Source organism: Anser anser (assembly GCF_964211835.1).
Source record: "Anser anser genome assembly, chromosome: 1".
Classification (NCBI taxonomy): domain Eukaryota; kingdom Metazoa; phylum Chordata; class Aves; order Anseriformes; family Anatidae; genus Anser; species Anser anser.
This window is the reverse complement of record NC_139720.1, coordinates 84,445,384-84,469,895: the sequence shown is the minus strand read 5'-3', so window position 1 is coordinate 84,469,895 and position 24,512 is coordinate 84,445,384. Positions and strand designations below refer to the sequence as shown.

Sequence of the window (24,512 nt, the reverse complement as noted above, 5' to 3'; positions counted from 1 at the left end):
TTGCAGATTTCTTTAGAAAACTGCTCTTAGCAGAAATCAATTAGCAATGCTAAAAAATAAATATAAAATAAAATAAACAAAGAATTTACCCCCAAAAGCTGAAATTTCCAAGTGTAAAAATTGTACTTTGTAGAACATTACTTGAAGGGTAGGATTGGTGAGATAGTATGACAATATATCAGTAAAAAGTAAAGTAGGAACATTTTGTCCTTTCTGGATTACTACTTATGTTTAAGATGATTTCAAATTAGAGTGCTGCTGTGCACAGACCATGAGGAAAGATTAGTGGACTTTAGGTGAATAACGTTTCCTAATACTACTGTTCTTCTTCGTCCTGTCTTTTCAAAAGGATGTGTCCTTTTTCTCCATTGTTTATCAAGCTAAATTCATCCTCGTATACCACCTTGTGGCCCAGCTTTACTTTCATAGCTGTTAGTGCTGTAACCAAAAGACATGTCGACTTTTACTTTCTGCTTTTTGCTAACTAGGTATGGATTTTTTTCAATGCGTTCGAACAGTTAGCAGATGAGATTGAGTTTACATCTCAGCAACATCCCACAGCTTGTCCAGGGAAACAAGGAATCACAAAACTATTGTGATCATGGTGATAAGTGCCTGTGACTCTGTGCTGCCCTGGTAGTTTCACGTAATTTGAATGCCTGAGAGTGGATGTGCTTCTTGCCCACATGTTCCCAGCAGGCCTTCTAGGCCAGCATTCCTGGATGGCTGTTTTAACTACAGTTTTCTAGCCAAAGAGACTTTGTATGGTCAGGTCTGGATTTTGCACACATTCTCTATGCTTCACTAGTTCTTATATCTGACATTTTATGAACTGATAAGGATTTTATTCAATATGCATGAATTTTGTTAATCAGGTTTATTCAAGTGAGTGACCTGAAGTGATTGTCATGCCACTGTTTTGATAAGCACTTTGTAAGCTGGGTGAACACATCTGGCAGCTTGGGGGTTTTACAGTTTGTTCTCTCCATTATATATAAGCTCAAAAGTTATTGGAATGACAAAAAAAAAAAAAAAAAACAGGCAAAAAAACAGCAGAAGATAATGGAAATCTAAAAGCGAAAGAACACTTGAAGATGGAGGCTATCTGTCTGTTGATCTTGAACAAAAAGGTGGCATTTCTACTGCACTTTGCAATAATTTTGTGTGGTAGCAGATTGCCATTCTTCTTGTTCCCATTGCTTGGGATGGAGATTTTTGTCTCCCTGGAATAGAATGCCTTTCTTGGCCTTTTAAACTATGCCAGACTGTCATAAAGGTTGAATATTTTCTTCTGTGTGGTTTTAACCAGTTCTTATCCTTCATCTTAGATTTTGCCTCAAAACAATCTCCTCTTCCAACATATCCCACCAAAGTGTTTTTTTGACACACATATAATCTCATGCTGTTCTCAGAGTTGCAAAGTATAAACCAGCCTACAAATCACTTATTTCTCCCAGACATTATAGTCTCTTTGTTCACTGTATTTGTCTTCCTTAAAGTGAACACACTACTTTCTTGCCAGACAGAAAAGCAACAAAAATACTGTGATTTAAAGTACTGCATCTAATGCAAACAAATTCTGCTATTTTACTTTCCCAATGTCTTTCTGCATAGCCTTTATCCATTTTCTCCATTTAACGATTCACCTATTTCTGCCTTCAAGTCAGTTTTTTTTTTTTTTTTTTGGTTTTCTTGATGCACTTGCTCCCTTTGGGAGACAATTTTGTGGTACCATTCTTCATTTTGTAAATCACATTTGTCTTCATTTTTTCTGCTTTTTAATTGTTTTCAGTTAGGAAGAATGTGTTTTGGATCTGTTTATTCAATCTTTTTCTAAACTCAAAACCTTTAATTGCAATATTAATTCCTACTTGAGTCATAATTTCTTGCAGAGTGCCATAGCTGTGATTAGATAGGAACAGTTGTATTAGGAGGGAGTAACTTGCACGTTATCGGTAGGTTTAGTAAAAACATTTCACGGCTGGGAAAGAACCTTTGACTCAAAACTTCAGCTAACCTAATAAAAACATTTAAGTTTAGACAAAGCATCTTGCTTGTTCTAGAAGTCTCATGAGAATATGTTTCTCTTGGGAGATTCCCAGTACTTTCAGAAGTGTGACATATATATTTCTCATCTCTCAACTTTCTACTGCACAAAGAGCACTTAAAAAAGATAAGGTAAACAAGGAAGCACAAAATGTTCTGAGATGAAGGTGGCTTGAATACCAACAGGAGATAGCAGGTAATTTCCCTATAATCATAATTGTTCTCTGATAATTTCCCATAAAGATATTTAAATGTTGTTCAGTAGCTTTCTGTAAGATTCATGGTTACAGAGAGGATACATCTCAGGACACAGAACTACTGGAGAGAGTGTCCAAAGGAGGTCAACAAGGATGGTCTATGGCAGAAAGCTTATGAGGAGCAACTGAAGTCACTTGGTTTGTTCAGCCTAGAGCAGAGGAGACTGAGAGCCAGGAGCTGGGCTCGATGATCCTCATGGGTAACCTCCAACTCGGGATAGTCTGTGATTCCATGTCCAGATGGCTTTTGACTCTCCCTCTTTAGTTCTGCAACAGTCACCCTGGAGAGGTTCTCTTCACCTTTGAAAAGCAGAGCACAGGAGGGGACAGGGAGAGGGATTGCTGTGATGCAGCTGTGGTGCCTGTGACAGCAGAGAGGACGAGTCACAGCGGGGGAACTGTCATCAGGGCCAGCAGCAGGCAGCGCCACCACACTGTGGCCTTGGCCGTCGGTGAGTTCAGTTTGCACCTCCTGCAGGCCATGGCTCGGCTGATCTTCCTCGCCCTGGCTGTGCTCGGCATTGCCCAGAAGCCGTGGTTCGTGGATGATCACATGGATATGGACGCGAACGAGCGAATGCAGCAGCATGCAGAGCAGCTGACTGAAGGCATGGCTCAGCTGCTGCATGAGATGGAGGAGAGGAGCCAGGAGCAGAGCTGGGTGGCCCTGGGAGCCCTGCTCTTCACTGCCTTGCAGCAGTGGCAGCTCTGGACCTTTACTGACCTCCTTGTCCTGCTCCTTGGGCTCTGCCAGTGGCTCAGGAAAAGGAGCCGTGGGCCAGGCAGCAGCAGCAAACAGGGCAGCTCCACAAGGAAGAAGAAGGAGAAAGATGGTGTAGAAGACGACAGAGACACCGATGCCACCTGGGATCTGGGCAGGGTTTGGGCCTATCACGCCCAGTGGCCGACACTGTACATGGCCGACAAGTGCAAGGTGGTGGAGGAGCTGGTGGATGAGCTTCTTGGTGCCTGCCAAAGACTCTCTGGGAAATCTCTCTTCAAGCCATGGCTCCAGCCAGCCATCGGTGTGGGCTGCCTCTACGAAGGCTGGAGTGCCCGGCAGGACAGCGTCCTCTACCGCCTGCTCGTGCCCCTGAGGCCTCCCCCCGGGCACGCCTTCCACCTGGAGCTGGGCGCCGCGGGGGAGACGCCAGCGAAGAACCCCGGCCTGCGCGTGGAGCTGGAGTGCGCCTGCGCGAGGGAGCGGCTGGTGGGGGACATGCTGTGCTTCCTCCACCACCCCGAGGACAAGCTGAGGAGAAGACAGGAGCCCAGCCTGCTGCGCACCCTCTGCACCAGCTCCTACCTGGATGTGGAGGAAACCTACCCGCTGGTTCCAGGCCTTGGTGAAAGCAGCTTGGGAGCTTCTGCCGCAGTCACACCACTGCCGCCAGACGGTGCTGCCCTCCCGCCGCTCCTGCAAGCTCAGGCTGGCCAACACCTTTGAGAGCACCCTCTCCATTGAGATCACGCTTGGGGTGCAGCTAGACGACTCTGACACCTTCCTGAGCCTGGAGTAGCCGCAGCCAGCTTCACCAGCAGCACGGCGCCGCCAAAGAGCTGAGCTGTGGCAGAGATGCAGTCTGTCGGGCACAGGGCCAGACATGCCCGACCCCACAGCTTCCACCTCAAACATCTGCAGACCTGCGCCCGTATGCTGGTGAGCAAAGGCTTTTCCCCCCATGCCCTGAAGACGGCTGTGATTCACCACCTGACAGCCACAGCCCTGGCAAGCCTGGCGAAGGAAAGATTGCCCCCTGCGCCTGGATGACCTCCTGCGGCGCCTCTGCTGCTGCTTGGAGAAGAAACCCCTCAACCGCTTCCTCTTAGGCAACGAGAGGGTACCTGACAAGATGGATGCTGTTGTCCCCGGCCTCCCAAACAGCTGGACTGGTCAACCTCTTTCAGGCAGTGAGCACCCAAACTTTTGGAGAGAGCCTGTTCCCTCCAGGAGCTTCATCCTATGCACTGATGTCAATAAATTGCTTGTGTGAACAAACACTGTGACTGTGTCTGCGCTGCACTTTATGGGGGAATGTGGGCACTGGGTGCTGAGCGCACTGCTGCCACAGAATTGGGAAGTGTTTGGGGAAGTGAGCTGAGGTTGGAAGGAACCTCTGGAGGTCACCTGGTCCATTCCCCCTGCTCAAGCAAGGCCACCTGGTGTAGACTGCCCAAGACCTGTTAATTACAGGCCTGTCAGGCTCACCTCAGTACCAGGTGAAACCATGGCAAAGATTATTCTGAGAGTTACTGAAAAACACTTGAGAGACAATACAGTCATCAGTCATAGCCAAAAAGGGTTCACAAGGGGAAAGTCCTATTTAACCAGCTTAATTTAATTTTACGACGGGGTTACCCATGTATTTCACACAGGGAAGCCAGTTGATGTAATCTGTTTGCATAGCTTTTGATACTGCTTCTCACAATATCCATCCAGACAAAATGTCTAGACAAATACATAGTAGATGAGTGAGCAACTGGATGAAGGTCAGGCTCAAAGGGTTATAGTAAATGGGGTTACATCAGACTGGTGGCCAGTCACCAGTGGGGTTCTCCAGAGCTCCATTTTAGAGCCAGTTCTCTTCAATGTTTTCTAAAATGATCTGGGCACAGGACTTGAATTCACACTAAGTAAGTTTGTAGATGATTCTAAATTAGGTGGAGCTGCTGACTGCCTTGAGGATAGAGAGGCCTTGCAGAGAGATCTTGACAGACCAGAGGGCTGAGCAATCAACAGCTGTGTAAAGTTCAACAAAAGCAAGTGCTGGATCCCACACCTGGGAAGGAAGAGGTGATCCTGAATATATGTACAGACTGGGGGATGAGAGGCCGGAGAGCAGCCCCGTGGAGAGTGATCTGGGGGTTCTGGTTGACGGCACGTTGAATAGAAGTCAGCAGCGTGCCCTGGCAGCCAGAAGAGCCAAGCACACCCTGGGCTGCATGAAGCCCAGCACAGCCAGTCCAGGGAAGTGACTGTCCCGCTGCCTTCTGCACTGCTGTGGCCTCACCTCGAGTGCTGCGTGCAGTTTTGGGCACCAGAATGTAAGGAGGATACAGACCTACTGGAGAGAGTGTCCAAAGGAGGGCCGTGAAAACAGTGGAGGGTCTAGACGGGAAAGCGTATGAGAAGCAGCTGAAATCCCTTGGTTTGTTCATCCCAGAGCAGAGCAGGCTGAGGGGAGGCCTCTTGGCGGCCTGCAGCTCCCTCACGAGGGGAGCGGAGGGGCAGGTGCTGAGCTCTGCTCTGTGGGAACAGCGACAGGACCCGAGGGAACGGCATGGAGCTGGGACAGGGGAGGGTCAGGCTGGGTGTTAGGAAAAGGCTCTTCACCAAGAGGGTGGTCGGGCACTGGAACAGGGCAGTGATCATGGCACCGAGCCTGACAGAGTTCAAGAAGTGTTTGGACGACACTCTCAGACGTATGGTTTGATTTTTGGACAGTCCTGTGTGGAGCCAGGAGTTGGACTCGATGATCCTTGTGAGTTCTTTCCAACTTGGGATATTCTATGATTCTATGTTAAGTTATATGAAGTATAGATTTTCCTTTTTTTTTTTTTTTGCAGTTCCCTTGTAATAAAAGCACTTGTTTGTTTGTTTCTAAGTTTTTTTCTTGTTTTTTTTCTTTTTTTTCTATTTTTTTTTCTCCAGGAGAAAAGACCAAATTTCTTTTTTTTCTGTTTCTGTGAAAGGCTGTATTCTCCCACATAACTTGCTCTGCATGTAGTTCCCTTGACGCCATTTGAAATTGTCATAAATATTATTATCTTGCATAACCTGTGCTTTTTTTTTAACTGATTTCACAGGTGGTCCTGCTGCTGTCATTTATGACCATGACATAAGAGCTTTTCAAAATAAATTGCTTTATTTATAGTTTGGCATAAATTATGCCTGTTTTTAGAGTTTGAAAAAACAATTGACAATGAAATTATTTCTTCACGTGTGCTCAGGTTATTTCAGAATATGAAACTGGGGCTAGGTTTTAGTGAGTCTCTTACCCAGCTTTTCTGAAGGGATGGTTTATCAGCTCTAACTGGTAAACAGATAAACTGATTAATGCACTTCTACCATTAGAGGAAACATCTCTTGCATCTGTGGCTTCTTTTTTTAAAGAAACATTTTATGTTTGATAATACCTTTCAGATATGTGATTTCTCCTGCTGAATCTCTTGCTTTAAATGTGCATAATAATTTTCTAGGCCTTCAGTTTCTCCTGGTTTAAAAATGAAATAAAACCAACCACAATAGCTAAAACAGTATTTTGTTTTGTTTTCCTACTGTTGAATTAGGCTTACTGAATTTGTTCCAACTTGAACAGGAAATACATGGATGTACTTTTTAATAATATAAAAAAAATCCTCTGACACTAGCTATTTCAGACTCTGATCTTTTCTTCTGTTGCAAATTCATGATTTACTTTTTTAGTCATAAACTTTTAAACTAGTCTTGTTACACAATGCTTTGTCTACCATGAGCTTGCAAACTGTCTCTGAAGCTGACTACATTACTCACAATTGCCTTCTTTCAATTTCCAGATTCTTTCTTCTGTTAAATGAACAATAAAAGCTAATGCATGCCACTTACCTTTTACACCTGTGTAGTATGTTACCCAGAGCTGTAAATGAAATTACCACATTCAATTTCTACTTTCTTTTTCTTTCCTTTTGTCAGCTTTCAATCTCTGTACAAAAACTGACCATTCTTTTCCAAATTCCATCCTGTAGATATTGCATGTTAATGTGGAACATTGTAAATTATGTTTAAGGATGGTATAAGGAAGATTGATGTCCATTTCTTTCATCTTTTCGACTATAGCTGTAATATCATCAGCAATTTCCAGTAATTAGTGGGGGTGGGGTGGGGAGAAGGGAAGAGCGTGGATGGACGTGATTGACATTTCTTGGAATTGTTTCATATATTTCTGTCTTATAACAGTAGTCAATTATCCAACCCTTTATGTCCCACTTAACCTAGGCCATTAGAACAGTATTTTTTTGGTAGATGTCTCTGCATGCACAGGATATATCCCATTAAAGATGCCATTTATTACATTAAGGGACTCAGGTTCTTAATTGCTTGCTGCATCAATAGTGCTTGGGACATTAGGGTCAATGGCAGCATCTGGAAATATGTGCTGCAGTGCTTCAAGCTAAATGATTCAGATTTGACTTCATAAAGAAACAACTGCTTCTAATGAAGGACTGGCTAAACAAACAGCAACAACAAATTGCCCCCCCAAAACTTCCAAGTCTTTGACATGTTTATCCAGAATAGAAGATTAAATTAGAAATGTTACCTTCCTCCTAAGACTTGAAATGTAATTAGCGGGTTCCCATCTCTAGATCAGTTCTTACAGTGCTGGTTCCCTGTCATTCAAATTCTTCCTTCACCAAATGGAAACATGACCGTGTTTGGTGGGGAAGGCAGTCCAAGCAGGTAAGGAATGGGAAGATGAGGCAAATGAACCACGTCTCCTAGGAAGCATGACTTTCTATATAATTTTATTATTTTCCTTTAAATATTTTTATTATTTTCAAGGAAAAACATTCTTAGCAAGCTATTCTTTGAGGTGACATTTCAGTGCCACAAATGAACCTTTAGGAGGCCAGCTGTAACTGGTTTTTGCACTGTGCATTGAGTTAATGTTATGCAGAGCTGAACATTTGGTGTCAAGGCACTAAATAAAGCTGACATTTACCAGACTCTTTGGCTCTTTACTTTGGCTCTGAGGAAGTCCAGAACTTTGTACTTGAAGGAGTCATATAGGTTTTGCTCCTGCTGTCATTCAATACATGCAACTGAAAAGTCCTTTACCTGCTAAACAAATATGTGTGACACAAAGCAAAAGTATGCTTCCAGTCTGTGTAAAATGTTAGACTGCGTGTAAATTGCCAGCTAAAACTGATCATATGTACTCAGTTTTACCATTTTCATGATCAGCCAAGCAATTTGTCATCTTTCCATCAGTTCCAATTTGTGGCAAAGTTCATGAGATTTATTGTGCATCTTGAAGTTGTTTCCCCATGTCCGGTTGATATTCTGTTGAAATATGTATTTGATCTATCCCCGAACTTTAGAAGTTGAGGCATCAAGGGAGGTAAATCTATTGATCTGGAAGCCTTTCAGTATACGTTGTACATAATGTGGCTGGTAGACTCACAGTTTCAAGAATTCCTCCAACCGTCCACAGAACCCAGCTCTGTAATTGATGATGACAGCATCAATCACAGCATCCTATCTCACCTTCTTCTATTTTTCTACTACAGCTTAACAAATTGACAATTAAAGTACTTAATGGTTAATGTAGAATTAGAGCGTTGATAATGCTCATAAAAGAACAACTGTTGAAGAATGATGGCAAGAGGGTCATGGAATTACATGGAGAAATCCTGCCTTAACAGGATATAAAGGTGCTATGAACAGAAGGCAAGAACAAATACAGACCCCACAGAGTTGGACATTATTGTAGGGTTAGGACTATGAGGAACCAGAGGGTAATAAGAGTGCAGCTGTAAGGGAGAGCAGACAGGACACTATCTGCAATTGCGGAAAAAAAAGAGGTGCAGAGTGCTCCTATAGTGAGGGAGGTTACGAGGAACTGCAAAGACAGAGGTGAAAAGGAGAGGAGCACAATGAAAGCGTGTGTGGGAAGGTTGTGTCTGCAGCATCGTTATCCTGGAATTTGCCTGTAACTGACTGGGTATTGTAGAGCACCCAAACTGAAATGAATGCTCGTCAAAAGGGAAAGCTAAAGGCATAACACTACTACCCGCTAGATTACCAACCCACATCAGCTGTCTACAGCCACTGCAAGTGTGGCACTTCCCAGGGGAAATTCTGTCTGAAGAAGTTCCTGTGACTGAAGTGGGTTCTTCCTACAGAGGAGGAAGCCATTAGTGCTGGTGCAACAGTTTAGGCAAATGTATGTGTATTTCAATTTTTGTGAAGTGAAGCCTTCAGAGAAGTCCAGTTTCATCCAAACTGAGCAGTCAGGATAGTACAATTATGAGAGTTTTTCATGGCATGAATGGCAAATATCTGAGCAAAAAAAATTAGGAACACAAAAGGAAGAATTGCTGGTAATCTACATTTGCCTCTTTCTGGCAATGGTACTAGTTTCCATCACTGCTATACAGCTTTAATATAAATCTTCAAAATGTGAACTTATGTAAACTGCTAGATTTGTATTTCTCCCTGTCTTTGGAACTTACTATTTTATGCATCATTACAATAGCGTACATTTTTGCTCCTATTTACTCCTTTCAAAGCAAGATTTCTATCTATTTATCTCTCCCCACTTCCTCCTTATATTTGCTGCCTAAAAGCAGCTGGTGAAATCCATTCCTCAAAGAAAAGAATCAAAATAAATAAATAAATATGAAAAGTGCAGAATCCTTTCGTTTTAAGTGTGGTTTGCATTTCTCCTTCTTACAGATAATCTGCAAAACCAGCGCCAGACTCCTTGTTATTTAGTTACAAAATTGTTCATGACAGAGCAATGCAAAAATATTTTACAAAGCATTTGAGTGGTATTACCTACACCAGTCTCTCTGCCTGCCAGTGTTTTCCCCTATCTGATTAATCCAAATCAAGTTGCTTAAGCCTTCTGGCTTCTCTGGAAGATGCAAAGCTTTCTTACGTTGCTTTCCTTTCCTTTCTCAAATACCTGCAATGCCATTCTGCTGTTTATGCAGAAATATCTAGCCTCATCAGTTAAGTTTACAACCTTAATGTGATTGCAAAACTAGCAATACTCAATGTAAAATTTCCCATGAGACACAGACAACCCTTTTGTTACACCGTTGCTCAGCTGCAGAGGAAAACAGACAACAGGACCTATACTATCCCCTGATTTCCGAAGGTTCAGTAGCGCATTTTTAATGGTAAATTAGTATTAATTGTTCACAGCAAATCTCTGCACTGTAAGAGTAATTAGACATGATCTACACAGATGCACAGTCTTTGTATTCCAATACTGTGAGGCTGGCCTCATTTGCCTTATAGTCATTTATACATATTTATAGCCTTATCAAGAATGTTTTTGTGTTGGTTTTTTTTTCAGATATTCCGTTAACTAGGTTTAGGAAGCATTCATTAAATTTTTGAAGCTGAGGATCAAGCAAGATAATACACAGTAATTAAAAACAACAACAACAACCACAAACATTTAAAAATTAGGAAGGTAAATACCTGAGGTACCACTTCAACAGTATTTACACAATCAGTTTATTCTAAAGCACGGGAACACCCAAGCGTAATGGTGATTAGAGCCTTAATGGATTATTTTGATTGCTTATTTGAGAAAGCTCCCTGTTTTACATTAAATTCTCCAGAACTATTTAAATGTTGATTGAAATCTCTCAAATGGATGCGTGGTAATCCCATTCTTTATTGTCTTCATTGGTTTCTAATGACACATTATTTACAAAATCAAAAAGCCCAGGTTTAGCTCTATTTGTTCCTTACATCTCTCTGCTAAATATGCGCTCTTAGCTTGACTCGTTTTTGTTGCTGTCTCATGTTGCAAGTCGGTGTTTTAAGGATTGGGCTTTAAAAGGAAAAATATCCCATTGAAATTTCATTGCCTCAGAACATATGTTCAGACATTTCTAACAGCCTTCAAACCAAAGAAGAAAACGAACATAAAGGAAGCACATCTCTTCAAAGTGATAATCCCGAAGATACGACTTGCTTATGTTTTAGAGCAAGATGTTTATTTTACACACTTGTGGTCTCTTTGTTACTCATTGTGACCTCTGAAATGGTAATATAGGAATCATTTGCTATTGTATTTTTAGCTGTTACTACACCCACAAGACTTTTTATTATCAGCAGGAGTGGAGGTATTAAAGAGATTTGTGGGCCTCAGAAGGCTCAAAGCACAGTAGGGATGAAATTACAAAATTATATTGTTATAAAATATATTTCTAAAACTGTGTACAAAGGTTCAGTGTTAATGAAAGTAATTGATAGCAAATACTGATTTCTTTTTACATCACCAACAAAGCATTTTTTCTGAGTAATAATGAGCCTCTTTTTAGTAACAATAGGAAAAAAATGAGTCTCATGAATCATTTATGTGGCCTCATTCATTGCTATTATTACTTCTGCCATCAAATATTTTGGGAATTCAGCCCCTTTTTCTCTCTGTCTTTACATCTCACGTAATGGTCTTTCTTGTGCTTTTCAGAAGGAAAATTGAACTTTCTTCTTTTTTAATGTACAGAAAAGTACCAGATCTTCCATTCTGATTCTGAATAAATGTTCCTGTTGCTGAAGCTTTTAGCTGAAGGAAGCCATAAAAGATGAATAATTGCTAAAGGAGAAATAAGATAGAGGAAGTAAAAACCCAATGTGCTGAAGGAATCCATTTTCAAAAGGTCAACACCTTCAGTACAGGATTTGCCTAAATTGGCTAATTCCATAATATTTTAGCTATCAGTAATTCCATAATAATGAAAAGACTAAAAAAAAGTGCACTGAAAGTGTCATGCCTGTGTAGCTGGTTTCGCTGCAAGAAGCATTGGCTAACACTTAGAGCAGGACAATAAGTGTCGGAAGGCTTTGGCTCTTTTGGACTTTGTTTAAACTCATCGAGACAAGTAATTTAACCTTCACTACTTAAAAGTAATTGTCTGTGCGTTTGTCATCTCTGGATTGATTCACATGTTCTGCAGGCAGCTGCACATAGACACTATTCAGAAGCTGTCTGCAATGGATATTGCATGTTCTCTTCCACTGACTTTAAGAAATGACAATTTTTCAGTGCAGTATCTTCTTCCACTCTAATTCTGCCAGTGATGTTCCTCATCTTCATTATTTTCCAAATATATTTGGAACTGTTGTTCTCACGTCCAGGTTTTATTTCTGGTTTGTACCTTCCTGCACTCATTTTTTAACCTTTATTTTATATATTCAGTACTTCAAAGATGATTTATGTGCTTATGATCTGGAATCAGCTGAGGTGTTTATTTTATCAACAAGTACTGTTTAAAATACAAGGTGGCTAGAAAAGAGGCTATTGTAATGAGACATGCTGACCTCAGCCCATTACCCTGAACATCTAAAGCATAGCACCTGTTATAAAAATAATCTTTGTACTCGGGATTTTTCTAAAATGATGTCATGTGAGGTTAGTTTGGTTTTAAGTTACTTTTGGTGAGGTGACACAATTACAACTTTTTCCATTTTTTTCTTTTAAATATAGAGTGTTTAATTTGATGAAAAGAAAAAAAGTTCATTGAAAAATACTTAAACTCCATATGCCTCAGTTGCTCTATTTATTAAATTCTTAAGATATTTCTACATCATTCTTAGATTTGAGATTTGTGGATGAGCAGCATCATGCTACCATCAAGTAGCATTCTGACAGCTTTTTTTTTTTCATAATCTTTTTAGCTGCAAAATCCAGATTCTGTTTGCTTAGTTTAGTTTTGTTTTTTGCCATGGAAAAATATATGGCATCTTGCCTCGAGATCAACTCTCCTTGTCTGTATGGGGGATTTCAACTTGCCAGACGTCAACTGGGACCACCACACGGCTGACACGAGCAAGTTCAGGAAGTTCATAAAGCACCTAGATGATAACTTCTTGGTGCAGGTGCTAAGAAAGCCAACTTGGAAAGGTGCCCTCCTAGATCTGTTGCTGGAGAACAGAGAGTGTCTTGTGGGAGACGTGGCAATTGCCAGCCGTCTCAGTCATAGTGACAGTGTGTTGAGTTTAGAATTTATGGTGACAGAAGGAAAACTGTCACCAAAACTTCAGCCCTGGATATGGGGAAAGCAGACTTCAGGCTGCTCAGGGAACTAGTCAACAAGGTCCCCTGCGGAACTGCTTTTGAAGGCATTGGCGTCCATCAGTGCTGGTCAATCTATAAGCACTGCCTCCTAAAAGCACAAATCAGGCGATTCCAAAATATTGGAAGTCAGGCAGGCGGGGCAGAAGGCCGGCCTGGCTGACCAGGGATCTTCTACTGGAGCTTAGGTGAAAAAAGACAGTGTACGGCTGCTGGAAGGAGGGTCAGGCAATGAGGAAGGAATACAGGGATGCTGTTTGTGTTTGTAGGGAGAAAATTCGTGTGGCCAAAGCCCAACTAGAGTTGAAGCTGGCCATGTCTGTGGGAGACAATAAAAAAGGTTTTTTTTAGATTTGTTAACAGAAAAAGGAGAACCAAAGAAAACAGAGGTCCGAAACATAGGTCCGCTACTAGATGGGGAAGGTCTCCTCACAGACAATGACATAGGCAAAGCAGAGACGTTTAATGCCGCCTTCCCTTCTGTCTTCAACACTGATGATGGGCTTCGGGACCGAGGGTGCCCTGAGCTGGAGGACCATGACGGTGTGAAAGACAAACTCCCAACTGACCCCGAACGTGTGCGGGACTTGCTGCTCCACCTGGATCCATACAAGTCCATGGGTCTGGACGGAATTCATCCCAGGGTGCTTAAAGAGCTGGCTGGCATCATTGCGGGACCCCTCTCAATTATTTTTCAATGATCCTGGGAATCTGGAGAGGTCCCAGTAGACTGGAAGCTGGCAAATGTTGTGCCAATTTTCAAGAAGGGTAAGAAAGAAGACCCTAGCAATTACAGGCCTGTCAGTCTCACATCAGTGCCTGGTAAAATTATGGAGAGGATGATCCTTGAAGTTATTGAGGCGCACCTGGGGGACAGTGCAGTCACTGGTCCCAGCCAACATGGGTTCATGAGGGATAGGTCCTGCCTAACAAATTTGATTTCCTTTTATGATAAGATCACCCATCTAGTCGATCAAGGGAAACCAGCTGATGTAATCTTTTTGGACTTCAGCAAAGCTTTTGACATGGTTTCAAATAGGATCCTACCGGACAAAATGTCCAGCATACAGCTAAACAAAAACATCATACGATGGGTGAGCAATTGGCTGACGGGCAAGGCTCAAAGGGTTGTGGTAAATGGGGCCACATCTGGCTGGCGGATGGTCACTAGTGGGGTCCCTCAAGGCTCCGTTTTAGGGCCAGTCCTCTTCAATGTTTTTATAAATGATGTGGATGTAGGACTAGAAGGTGTTTTGAGCAAATTTGCCGACGACACCAAACTTGGAGGAGTTGTGGACTCGGATGAGGGTGGAAAGGACTTGCAGAGAGATCTGGACAGATTGGAGGGCTGGACGATCACCAACCGCATGAGGTTTAACAAAAGCAAGTGCTGGGTCCTGCACCTGGGACGGGGCAACCCTGGCTGTACGTACAGACTGGGCAACAAGGCGCTGGGGAGCAGCCCCGCAGAGAGGGATCTGGGGGTTGTGGCTGACAGCAAGTTGAATATGAGCCAGCAGTGTGCCCTGGCAGCCAGGAGGGCCAACCGTATCCTGGGATGCATCAAGCACGGCATTGCTAGTCGGTCGAGGGAAGGGATTGTCCCACTCTACTCTGCACTGGTGCGGCCTCACCTCGAGTGCTGTGTGCAGTTCTGGGCACCACAGTACAAAAAGGACATGAAACTGTTGGAGAGTGTCCAGAGGAGGGCGACGAAGATGGTGAAGGGCCTAGAGGGGAAGACATATGAGGAGCGGCTGAGGTCACTTGGCCTGTTCAGCCTGGAGAAGAGGAGGCTGAGGGGGGACCTCATCACAGTCTACAACTTCCTCGCGAGGGGGAGTGGAGAGGCAGGTGACCTATTCTCCGTTATCACCAGTGACAGGACCCGTGGGAACGGTGTTAAGCTGAGGCAGGGGAAGTTTACGCTGGACATCAGCAAGAGGTTCTTCACCGAGAGGGTGGTTGCACACTAGAACAGGCTCCCCAGTGAAGTCACTGCACTGAGCCTGCCTGAATTTAAGAAGCGATTGGACTGTGCGCTTAGTCACATGGTCTAAACTTTTGGGCAGACCTGTGCGGTGCCAGGAGTTGGACTTGATGATCCTTATGGGTCCCTTCTAACTCGGGATATTCTATGATTCTATGATCGTTCAGAAGAAATGCACTTCAATATGTTTCCTGTGGTTCTCATCAACATTTTAAAGTTAAATAATTATTTAAACCATTAAAAATCGATGCTGCTTCTGGTACGAGAAGTCTGATAGCAACAAGAACCATTGTGCTTTTATGCATGAAATATGACAAAAAAGTCAGAACGTTGTCTATGGTAAGCAGAGCCAAACTGTAAACTGTTTCTAAGGTGCAGCCTCATTATAAGCAAATAATGTTGACGCAAAGAGTTGTTAAACATCTAAATCTAGTCTGATGTCTACATCCTTGTTGCACCAAATAAGAATTTCTTGTGTTTAATCAAGTTGTTCAATAGTGTTGACCAATGTCACTGGGAACAGACTCGTTACTGTAAATCCACTCTGTCTGTGTCAGCAGGGGTCTCACCCTTCCGATTGCGTTGCTTTGCGACAGAAATCACTAGCACCATTGGTCATAAAGTCATGGTCTAGGTTAAAACTAATCTAGCTACAAACTTTCAAGTGGAATATTTTCAGGTGTATCAATATCACAGTCTGATTTCAGATGCAACTGCATCAATGCAGGGTGCTGGCACAAAAGTGGGAGCTCAATGCTGGAGTTGTGTAGGATGGACAAGGGACTTGCCCCTCCGTGCAGTGACATCTGCACTGATTCCCTTAAACAGATTGTGAGACAATGCCTTCAGCAGGGAATGAAGAAGCCAGATTTCTGGAGGCTGCTTCTTGCACATCTGGTAACTGTGCAGAGGGAGAAAAGGTGTCTGCACGCAGGGAAGGAGCAGGGAGTGACTGCAGGGCCCCAGAGCTAAAAGAAATTTTCTGTTGAGATTTTGGGATCACATTTGCTTTTTTTTTTTTTTCTTTCTTTTTTTCTTCCAGCTTGTTTCAGAGCTCATTTATTCCATTAGAAATGTGTTAAGCACAAGATTAGTAATAACTGAAAACACTATGGGGAAGCTGTTTTCAGATACAGCAGTGAACTCTTTACCTCATGGTGTTTGACTGATGATTTTTCTTAGAAACTGTCATACAATATGCACTTTTAATCTGTGATCTGTTACTGAAGTACTTTCTTAGTGGACTTAGCTGGAGGAATTCATATATCTAACAAATAATGTGGTTTTTTTGTTGTTGTTGTTTTTTTCCCATAAAATATATTCTGATAAATCATGTGTTTCATAACAGAAGTAGGATCTAAACTAGGCAAATTATAATCATCATGGATTAATGAATGAAAATGATAAAAGATTATAAAAATGCAGAAGTGATGCAATTACCATTTCTTTCCTTCATGAACAGTCTTCTAAGAAAAAGAGCCTGCTCTATTCCTTGAGAATACAATTCCGATAGCTATGTCCAGCTCAGGAACCTTACAGTACAGTTCACATGCCTGTTATCTTTTTGGTTAAAAAAAAAAAAAAAAGACGTCCACAAAAGTCAAACCTCTAATTTTACATGGCCCTCTCCTTGTCTTGGTCAGCTGTTGTACTTTGGAGAAAATATCTGAATGATGAATTTTTGTTCTCTGTGAAGTTGCCTTGCATCTCTACTGTAAAGCATGATTCCTGTCTCTGAGCAAGAAGCAGAAAAAGAGATGACCTTTGCAGCTGCCATTTTGAAAAAAACTCTTCAAAGCTTGTTAAGAGAGAAGCCAGATACCTATGAAAGCAAAATAGAAGAAAATGAAAACCTTTAGGTCTGCAGGGAGAAGTGTTTTGGCAAAAGTTGGTGGCAACATGGCCTCTGCTCGGGTTGTATGGGCTCTCCGTGCAGGAGGAGCAGGAGCAGCAGAAGGTCCTGCTGAGTTTGCCTGCAATGCCGATTGAGTCGTTGGAGAGCCAATGAATGCTTTTAAGGCAACGGTTTCCAGCATCTTAATCTTCTCACTGGTATCCTAAGGACTCGTGTTGCCCTCAGCGCTGGGTGGAGGCACAGCCTGCTCTGGGGCTCTGATCCCTATTCCGAAATAGGCCCTCCCAGAAGCCCAGCAGTTCGTTGTTAGGAATTTAGAGAATGAGCTATAAATTGGAATAGATCTGTAGCAAGACAGATGAAATGGCCTGCGGCTGTCAGGTAAAGAACATGCCTGGACAGACAGACATCCCTGTCAGACTGCAGCACCCCACATCACACAGCTGAATACTGCAGGACAGGGAATCCACCCCTGGGCTGGGCAAAAAGCAGGGCTCTGGAAGAAAGAAAAGACTTCTACAGATATATATTCTTGAACTGTCAGCACTAAAAATAGCAATCCTAGAAACCTGAGCAAGGATGATCCCATTTTATTACGGTCAGATGGGAAAGCAAAAGTACCTATTAGAAGTGATAAGAGGCAACCAAAGCGAATGGTATTAGAAAGATAACAACAGAAGCAAACAGCCAATATCCCTGTCATCTAGGCTTTGCCAACAGACTGGGACTGGACCTGCTAGTAGTTAATTCTAGGTTCAGTATACTTCTTCCTGGAAGTTTTTCTGCAACAAAACAACAGATGCCCATGCAAGGCTCAGTGCTCTTAAAGCTTTCTTATGGTGTACAGCCAGGTGATCTTGTGGTGTTCATTATTCTCCTGGAGCTGCTGCCTCAGCTAGAAAGTGCATAGAAGTGAGACCCTACAGCAGCTTCTTCTTTCATGTGTGAAGAATCACAAAAATTAATTCTGGTTGCAGTAGCCAGCCTACCTGGGGATACTTGAAGCTATTGTTATTTGAAACATATGGTCTGTGCTGTGCCTCAGTCACCAAATAAAAATTTGCATCTCATTGATATCAGGATTTGTTTTCTGAGGCTTTGAGATAGCCTGGTCTCTTCCTCATGGGACAGAGGGCTCCAAGATAGCAGAAGGGACATCCCCAGAGGGTTTTGGGTAGATTAACACATTTCTCTTTGATGTAGAAGGAATTGAGCCAGAGAAGTTGAAAACAGTACTAGAGTATAAACATCTAATGCTTCAACCTACCGTTGTTTTACCCACAAATGACATCATGCAAAGTAATTTTACAACAAAAAAGAACAACACCCAAAACAGAATCTCAAAATGCCTACTAAATGCCACCTGAACCACCTGAACACCTACTTATATTAGTGTTTTCTGTTATCGCAGCAATGGTTTGTGTGACTGTCCAACACCTCATACAAGCATTTGAATGTGCACCAGAAAAAAAGCTAGTTGCAGAGAAAGACTATTGATTCATACTTGTGAAATATATGCATTTATATATATATGTCTTACAGGTAAAAAAGACAAATTTGATCATGCTACAGTAATACGTACAGGCCTCTTCATGGAGTGCTCCTGCAACCTTTTAAAAGAGCTCAGTAAATTAAGGGATAAAACTGGAAGTGTCTTGAGGAGGTTTGCTTTAAAATTCAATGTCTAAAGGTGGTATTCTGCCACAAATTTCCAATAAATTTAGGAATTGCAATGGGGTCTCTAATCTTTGCAAGAAGTCAGTGCCACAGCTTCATCCTTGACCCCACCTCAAAACATCTGAGCTTATGTAAGGTTAGAGCATGATTATCTTCTGAATCTGAGACACAAGGAGCATCTACAGAATGAGACCTTCCTTGAAGTTCATCAGAGATGTACCTCTTGTGGGCTGAGCTGCCATAACTCTTGTTTTGTCCAGAAAGTTTAAAGCCACAGGAAGTCACTTGTCCAAAGGAGGCACCTGTCGTTCTTCTGGACAGTCCTGACAGCTTCAGCACCCAGGTCCTCTCCCTCCAGCTCCACCACTTTGCACAATTTGGAAAGCATATCTGAATGCAGCACGGTGCGCCCTACGAACAGTGCCAGGGAAACCAAACCTTCGCTGAAATAGGTACTTTATGTTACAGCCAAGGAAGGAAGGTTAAGAGCAAAGGGTGCAATTACAAGTATGACTAATCAGGCAGATTTATGCTGAAGATAGACCTCAGGAAAAAGAAAGGGGGGCAGGAGGGTGGGCCTGGAGGGATGTTAGAAAGAATTAGGGAACAGCTGAGTGCTCCAAAAATACTGTATTAACAATCTCTAGCAGGAGTAGCAGCATTCATGTGCCAGAAACTCAGCTTCCTGTTATAGGACCAGGTTGCTATAGAAACTTACTACTGGGAGCTAAATAAAGTAATTTCTATGCTAGTGTTGGTGTCTGTAACTTCAGCACCTGATGCTAACCAAATTGTGCTCAATAAACAAATTTAAACTCTAAAAGCCTGCAATGAGTTTACAATGGTTTCTATACAACTGATTAATCTCAATTGATCTTGGCTTAGAACACAAGAGCTTGAGAAATCATAGAAACAGAGAAAAGACTGCTCAAGACCCTGCTCAAGATGCCTGATGCTTTTTTTCTTACCTGATTTCCTTCTTCGTCTGTGCACCTCTTTATTCTGTCTTAACTTTTTTATTTCAAAACTGTCTTTTTCACTCCTGACCTCATTGTTGAGACTGACATCTGTGATTCCCTTTATACAAATTAATTCTGAATTAACCTGCAGTTGCTCTTGCATCCCTTTCATATATCATTAAGCATTTACTTCAAGTTAAAAATGTGAGAAGCAATGTTAACAGCCGAGGGGCAAATCCTTCCTAGCTGCAGTGCAGGCTCTCGGAGATGAGAGGCAAGGGACAAGTTTGCAGATGTCTGCGCAGGCAGTGCATACCTTGGGAACTGCGAGAAGTGCTTGTCTCCCTGTGGGCATCGCGGGCTTACTGTGAAGTGGGACATGGGAAGGCCTGGTGAACCTGGATGCCAGGGCAGATCAGGCTAGAAATGTCTCTGCTTTGGAAAGGAGTAATCATTATTGTTATTACCATAGCACTTCCCTGCACTGACTAGGTAACAAGAGATCACCCCGAGTGTTTCAGAATGCAGGCTGTTTGGACTTGACATTACCTAAAAGTCCAAACAATAAATAACACTAGTGCCGTAAGTAGTCATGTAGGATGGATTTAAAACTCTTTAATACTGCTTTGTCTCTGTTACAGAAGGTGTGCGGACCTCTCTGCAGCATCTGAGCATAAATGACAAGAGCTGAAGCTATGAAGGGTGCCACAGAGTGGCAGCTGTGACAGCCCTCCCTTTGGCAGCTTGGTCAAAATCTCTCCCTTCATCATCGAAGTACCCAAAGCAGCCCATAAATAATGCATGTGGAGGTATGGGTTAAATGCCTGGGGTAGATGGCACTTCTGGGAGAAGACAGCAGGAGAACCCAGCGGGGTGGGAGCAGGAGGTTTCCTCATTCCCAGCAAAGCTGAGCATCAACCAACATTGTTTTATCCCTGGCAGAGGAGCTGAGGAGCACATTGGGGGGAAGTGGTGTACAGACACCAGAGGATCGTTTAACTCTTACCCACCTTGTGTGGGAGGGAGAGGAGAGCAGGAATGGCGAGGCAGCCACTGCAGGAGGCCAGTGGACTGTCTGGGCAGCTGAGCTGCTGGGAAGAGGCCAGGGCTGTTTTACCACAGTGCCCAGCAGCTCGCCATGAGGAGATCAGCCATGGATGCTGGTGCAGGGGGTGGCCTGAAGCAAGAGCAGGGCCTGGGGCAGCTTTGGCAGAGGAGGCCCTGGGGAGCCAGCTCTCACCATGCCGGCCTGAGGCATGGGGGGTCACCAGGCTTGGGCGAAGGGTGGCATGGGGTGTCCTGCGGCAGGTGGTCGGTGACACAGGGAGCCCTCCTGGCTTTGGCAGGTATCACAGGCAGCTTGCAGGCACAAGCTGAGGGAAGAGGGCCCCTGGCCATAATGAATCTAGATGGTGGAGCTACCAGAAGGACAGCATCAACTCCTTGCTCAAGCAGATCTGGCTGGAAAAGTAGGGGAAACGTGTGTTTTATCAGTGTTTGTTGAAACACAGGCATTCTGGGTGTGAGGCCAAAGTCTCTGGCACAAACCTGGTGAATGCAGCTAGACTTTGAAATTATTTTGTTCAGTGGTCTTTTGTTCACCCACGTCTGGTGATATCATCACCTACAGTTACCTGGGCCTCCAGAAGAAGGATATATATATAGGTGCTTGTATGCAATTCCCTGTACAGCATAACAGGGCAGTGGCTGCTCAGAGTCCTGCTGTTCACTCCAAGGCCAGGGGTTAAGGATATCCTGCTGAAACTAATGCAGTCCAGCCAGGCTCTTGGCACTCGCTAACATAGAAGGTGTGTTTGCAACCCGTTGACTTGGGGAGAATTCAGCTACCAGCTGAAGTTTCCACATACATAAGATTAAAGGCTGTGTTGAAGAAGAATGAGCTGAAATTCACCCATGAATTTAAGAATGCTTGAATGCTGGCTCATTTAAGAGATGCTTTCCAAGGATGTCATAAGATAAGGATTGAGAGGTATTATTAACTATTTACTTCCTGTATGAGAGGTCTTAAATTGGAGAAATCAAGACATGAGGGTCAGGACCTTAAGGTGGAGAGACCAGACATCCTAGACACTCGGTATTTTTAATGATGAGATGTAGGCTTCTCTAGGTTCATAGCAGGAAAGTCACTGGAAGGGTATCTGCAACACCACTGGCAGCAGGGGGAGTGCAGGTATTTTAGCCACATAACTTGGACAGGCAAAGATAGAAATCCTCTGTTTTCTTGCTGAAACAGAGGCAGTTTTCACTACCTCTAAAGTGTAAATAAGCTGAAAATGGAGAAGACTTGTATATTCTCTCCTAGTTAGACCATAAGGAAGGCATACTTGAGTCCTCAAGGAGGTTTTGAGAGTCTTGCTTTTAATGAACCCTAATTTGTAAAATTCTTTTCATTTCAAGAATTGGCACTCGATTCTGATGTCTGTTAGTCTTTATAATGTCTAGTCTGTTTGCACAAGTTTATGAAAGACTTGAGTGGGCACTTAAGTACAGTGATATTGTTGCAAAGCTAAGCACAACTGTTCATATGAGTGGTACATTTTGCCTTGCTATTTCAAGAACAAGTCCTTGTATAATCTGTGTACATAGTAAGCCACATCTGAACTTCCATACTCTTTTTTTATATTTTCTATATGCTCTGTAAATACAAATGTAAAAGAAAGGGCCATACTTCGATGCTCAGCAAAACTAGAAATCAAAGCTTGTAACCCACTTGCATTGCTTCTCTTCCCATCCTTTTTGTCCTTCACATCACCTCATTCTCTCCACTCACCTCAATGTCCCTGAGTGAGTGGGAAACAATATGTTCTGTTTCTTCTTTCCCCAAATCTCTGAGAAGTTGTGTTTGTTCGTCTGTTTTCTTTGTCGTTTATTTATTTTTGACAATGCTATTTCATATTACCTAAGAGCAGTTGTAGAGAACGTGTATTTTAATTTGCATTGCTGACACATTAGTTCTGCCACTTAAAGTGTTTTACAGAGCATTGTATACTTCCCTGTGATGGTTCTCCCTTCTGGCAGGGTCTGAGCTCCCAAGTGCTCACAAAACCAGAGAACTGCAATCTGGTCTCTTCCCTGTCATCTATCTCAGGATCTATGCCAAGCCTTCAGGACTTTGCTCCAAACCTGAAGCCTTTTTCTGGTGAAGTTACAAGGGAAGGAAGAAGTGTTTCACTTCCAAAGGTCCTGCTCAGGCTATAATTCACACAAGCGAATCCTTATATTCACAGAGACTGACTGAGTCTGGTGAGCTCTGGCTGAAGCACAGTGAGATTTTGTGTGGGCATCCCTTCTGATGGCCACAGCCACTTCTTAGTGCGTTGTTTTAGTCATGATCATTTTTTTAGAAGTGGGCGATTTTAAGAATTAGTATTTGTCCATACATCATAAAAAGTGGCAGGCCAAAACTGATGATTCCCATTAGTTGTCCTTGTCTCTGATTTCTCTAAGTTTTGCAAAGGCCTGTCTTACTGTTCTTGGTTCCTTATCTAAATAAAGTGAATAAAAAAGAAATTGTGCAATAAAACAAACTATGGCCTAGAACTTGCTAGGACATACACATCCACTTAATTTTATATGCACCAAGGGTCATTGCAATGATTACTTACAGCACATTAAATTTACCATGTGCATAATTATTTCCAGGATCAGTGCATAACAGGTCATCTTTTAATATACAGGAAACTTAATGAGGGATCAAAATTTAAAACCCCAGATCTGAATTACCCTGAAATGTGGAACTCCAAAATGTAAACCTAAGGGTCTGCAAGTTGCCAATAATATTTGCTCTCCAAACTTCAACAGAAAAGCCTTGCTAAGCATTTTAACATGATGTTTTTCTCGATGTTGCTTTTCATAGTAATCTGTTATACCTAAGCACATTTTACTTTAGAGAAGCTATTGATTTTTATAAGGAGGAAATGGTATTTTGGAGACATAAATCTTGTTTATAAAACATACTCAGATTTTTAGTGAGAAGATGGTAAGAAGTTGTTAGCTGCTTGTGAGAAGAGTTTATCTGGTTCTTGTGTTACATCATTTTTTGTTACTGTTGTTTCTCAGTCCTGTTTTAAAAAAAAAATAAAAATAAAAGGAGAATTGGTATAGGGACAGTAAAAACTTCCTGTATGTTCATGAAAGAAATATGTCCTTTGTTTAATTCTTTTGCATATTTGACCAAGTATGATTTGTCTTCTTTTTTAATCTTAAGCATCATTTAATTTGGAAGAAATTTTTAACATTTTCTGAAATGTAATTGCAAGAAAACAATTTCTTGCTGGGAACTTTATAAACCCTTTATTCCTCTAAGGAGGAAACTGGGTTGATATTTTCCATCCCTCACATGCCTGTGATGAGATAACTGACAGGAGCTGTTGGAGTGGGATGGGTAGTACTAGAGGCTGCTTCCATCAGGCCAGCTGGGTTGGGGTTGTTGTTGGAGTTCTGGGCAGTCAGAGTGGGCTGGCAGCTGGTTGGGTCAGGAGCTGTGCTAGTGCATGCAGGTAAGCCTGGCTGGGTTTGTTTTCCTGAGTTATGTTTTTAATAAGCTTTTTTCTTCCTTTCTCCTCTGGTAATGGTCTGTGCAGAGGAGCAATTGTAATGTATAACTTTGGCTTTTGAAGAGGCTTATCAATACATTCCCTATGGAAAGGAAATCCTTTTTTGTTCTTTAATTAGTCAAAAGTAGTCAAAAGTTGTTTGTTTTTTTTTTTTTTTTTAGTGGTTTTGTTTGTTGTGTTTTTGTTTTTTCTGGAAGGGTAACTTATCTGCTCAACTATTGTCTTCTTGGCTTCTGTTTTGTCAGACTTAGAAGCCTCTCTCCACACACCCATTCTCTTTTTATCATGCATTTTGATGGCATATGGGGCTTGGGGATTTGCGGGAGATGAAGAAACAAGTGAGAGAGATCACCTT

The 24,512-nt window shown here is 42.5% G+C and overlaps 1 protein-coding gene across 12 annotated transcripts in view; it reads left to right on the top strand.

Moving 5' to 3' along the window:
* Positions 1-24,512, top strand: part of LOC310882904 (uncharacterized protein) — a 76,669-nt gene that overhangs the window by 16,574 nt on the left and 35,583 nt on the right. For 2 of the 12 annotated variants that reach the window (XM_083802364.1, XM_083802361.1), the window contains exon 2: positions 2,782-4,302. The exons of 1 other annotated variant lie outside the window; for it this stretch is intronic. In XM_083802364.1, coding sequence (XP_083658490.1) covers positions 2,785-3,750 — 966 coding nt within the window. In that variant the 5' untranslated portion in view covers positions 2,782-2,784 and the 3' untranslated portion in view covers positions 3,751-4,302. Of the gene's footprint in view, positions 1-2,336; positions 4,303-23,506; positions 24,101-24,512 lie in introns of those variants that run through there. 9 more of the 12 variants (XR_014573226.1, XM_083802363.1, XM_083802362.1 and 6 more) reach the window with 9 other exon arrangements.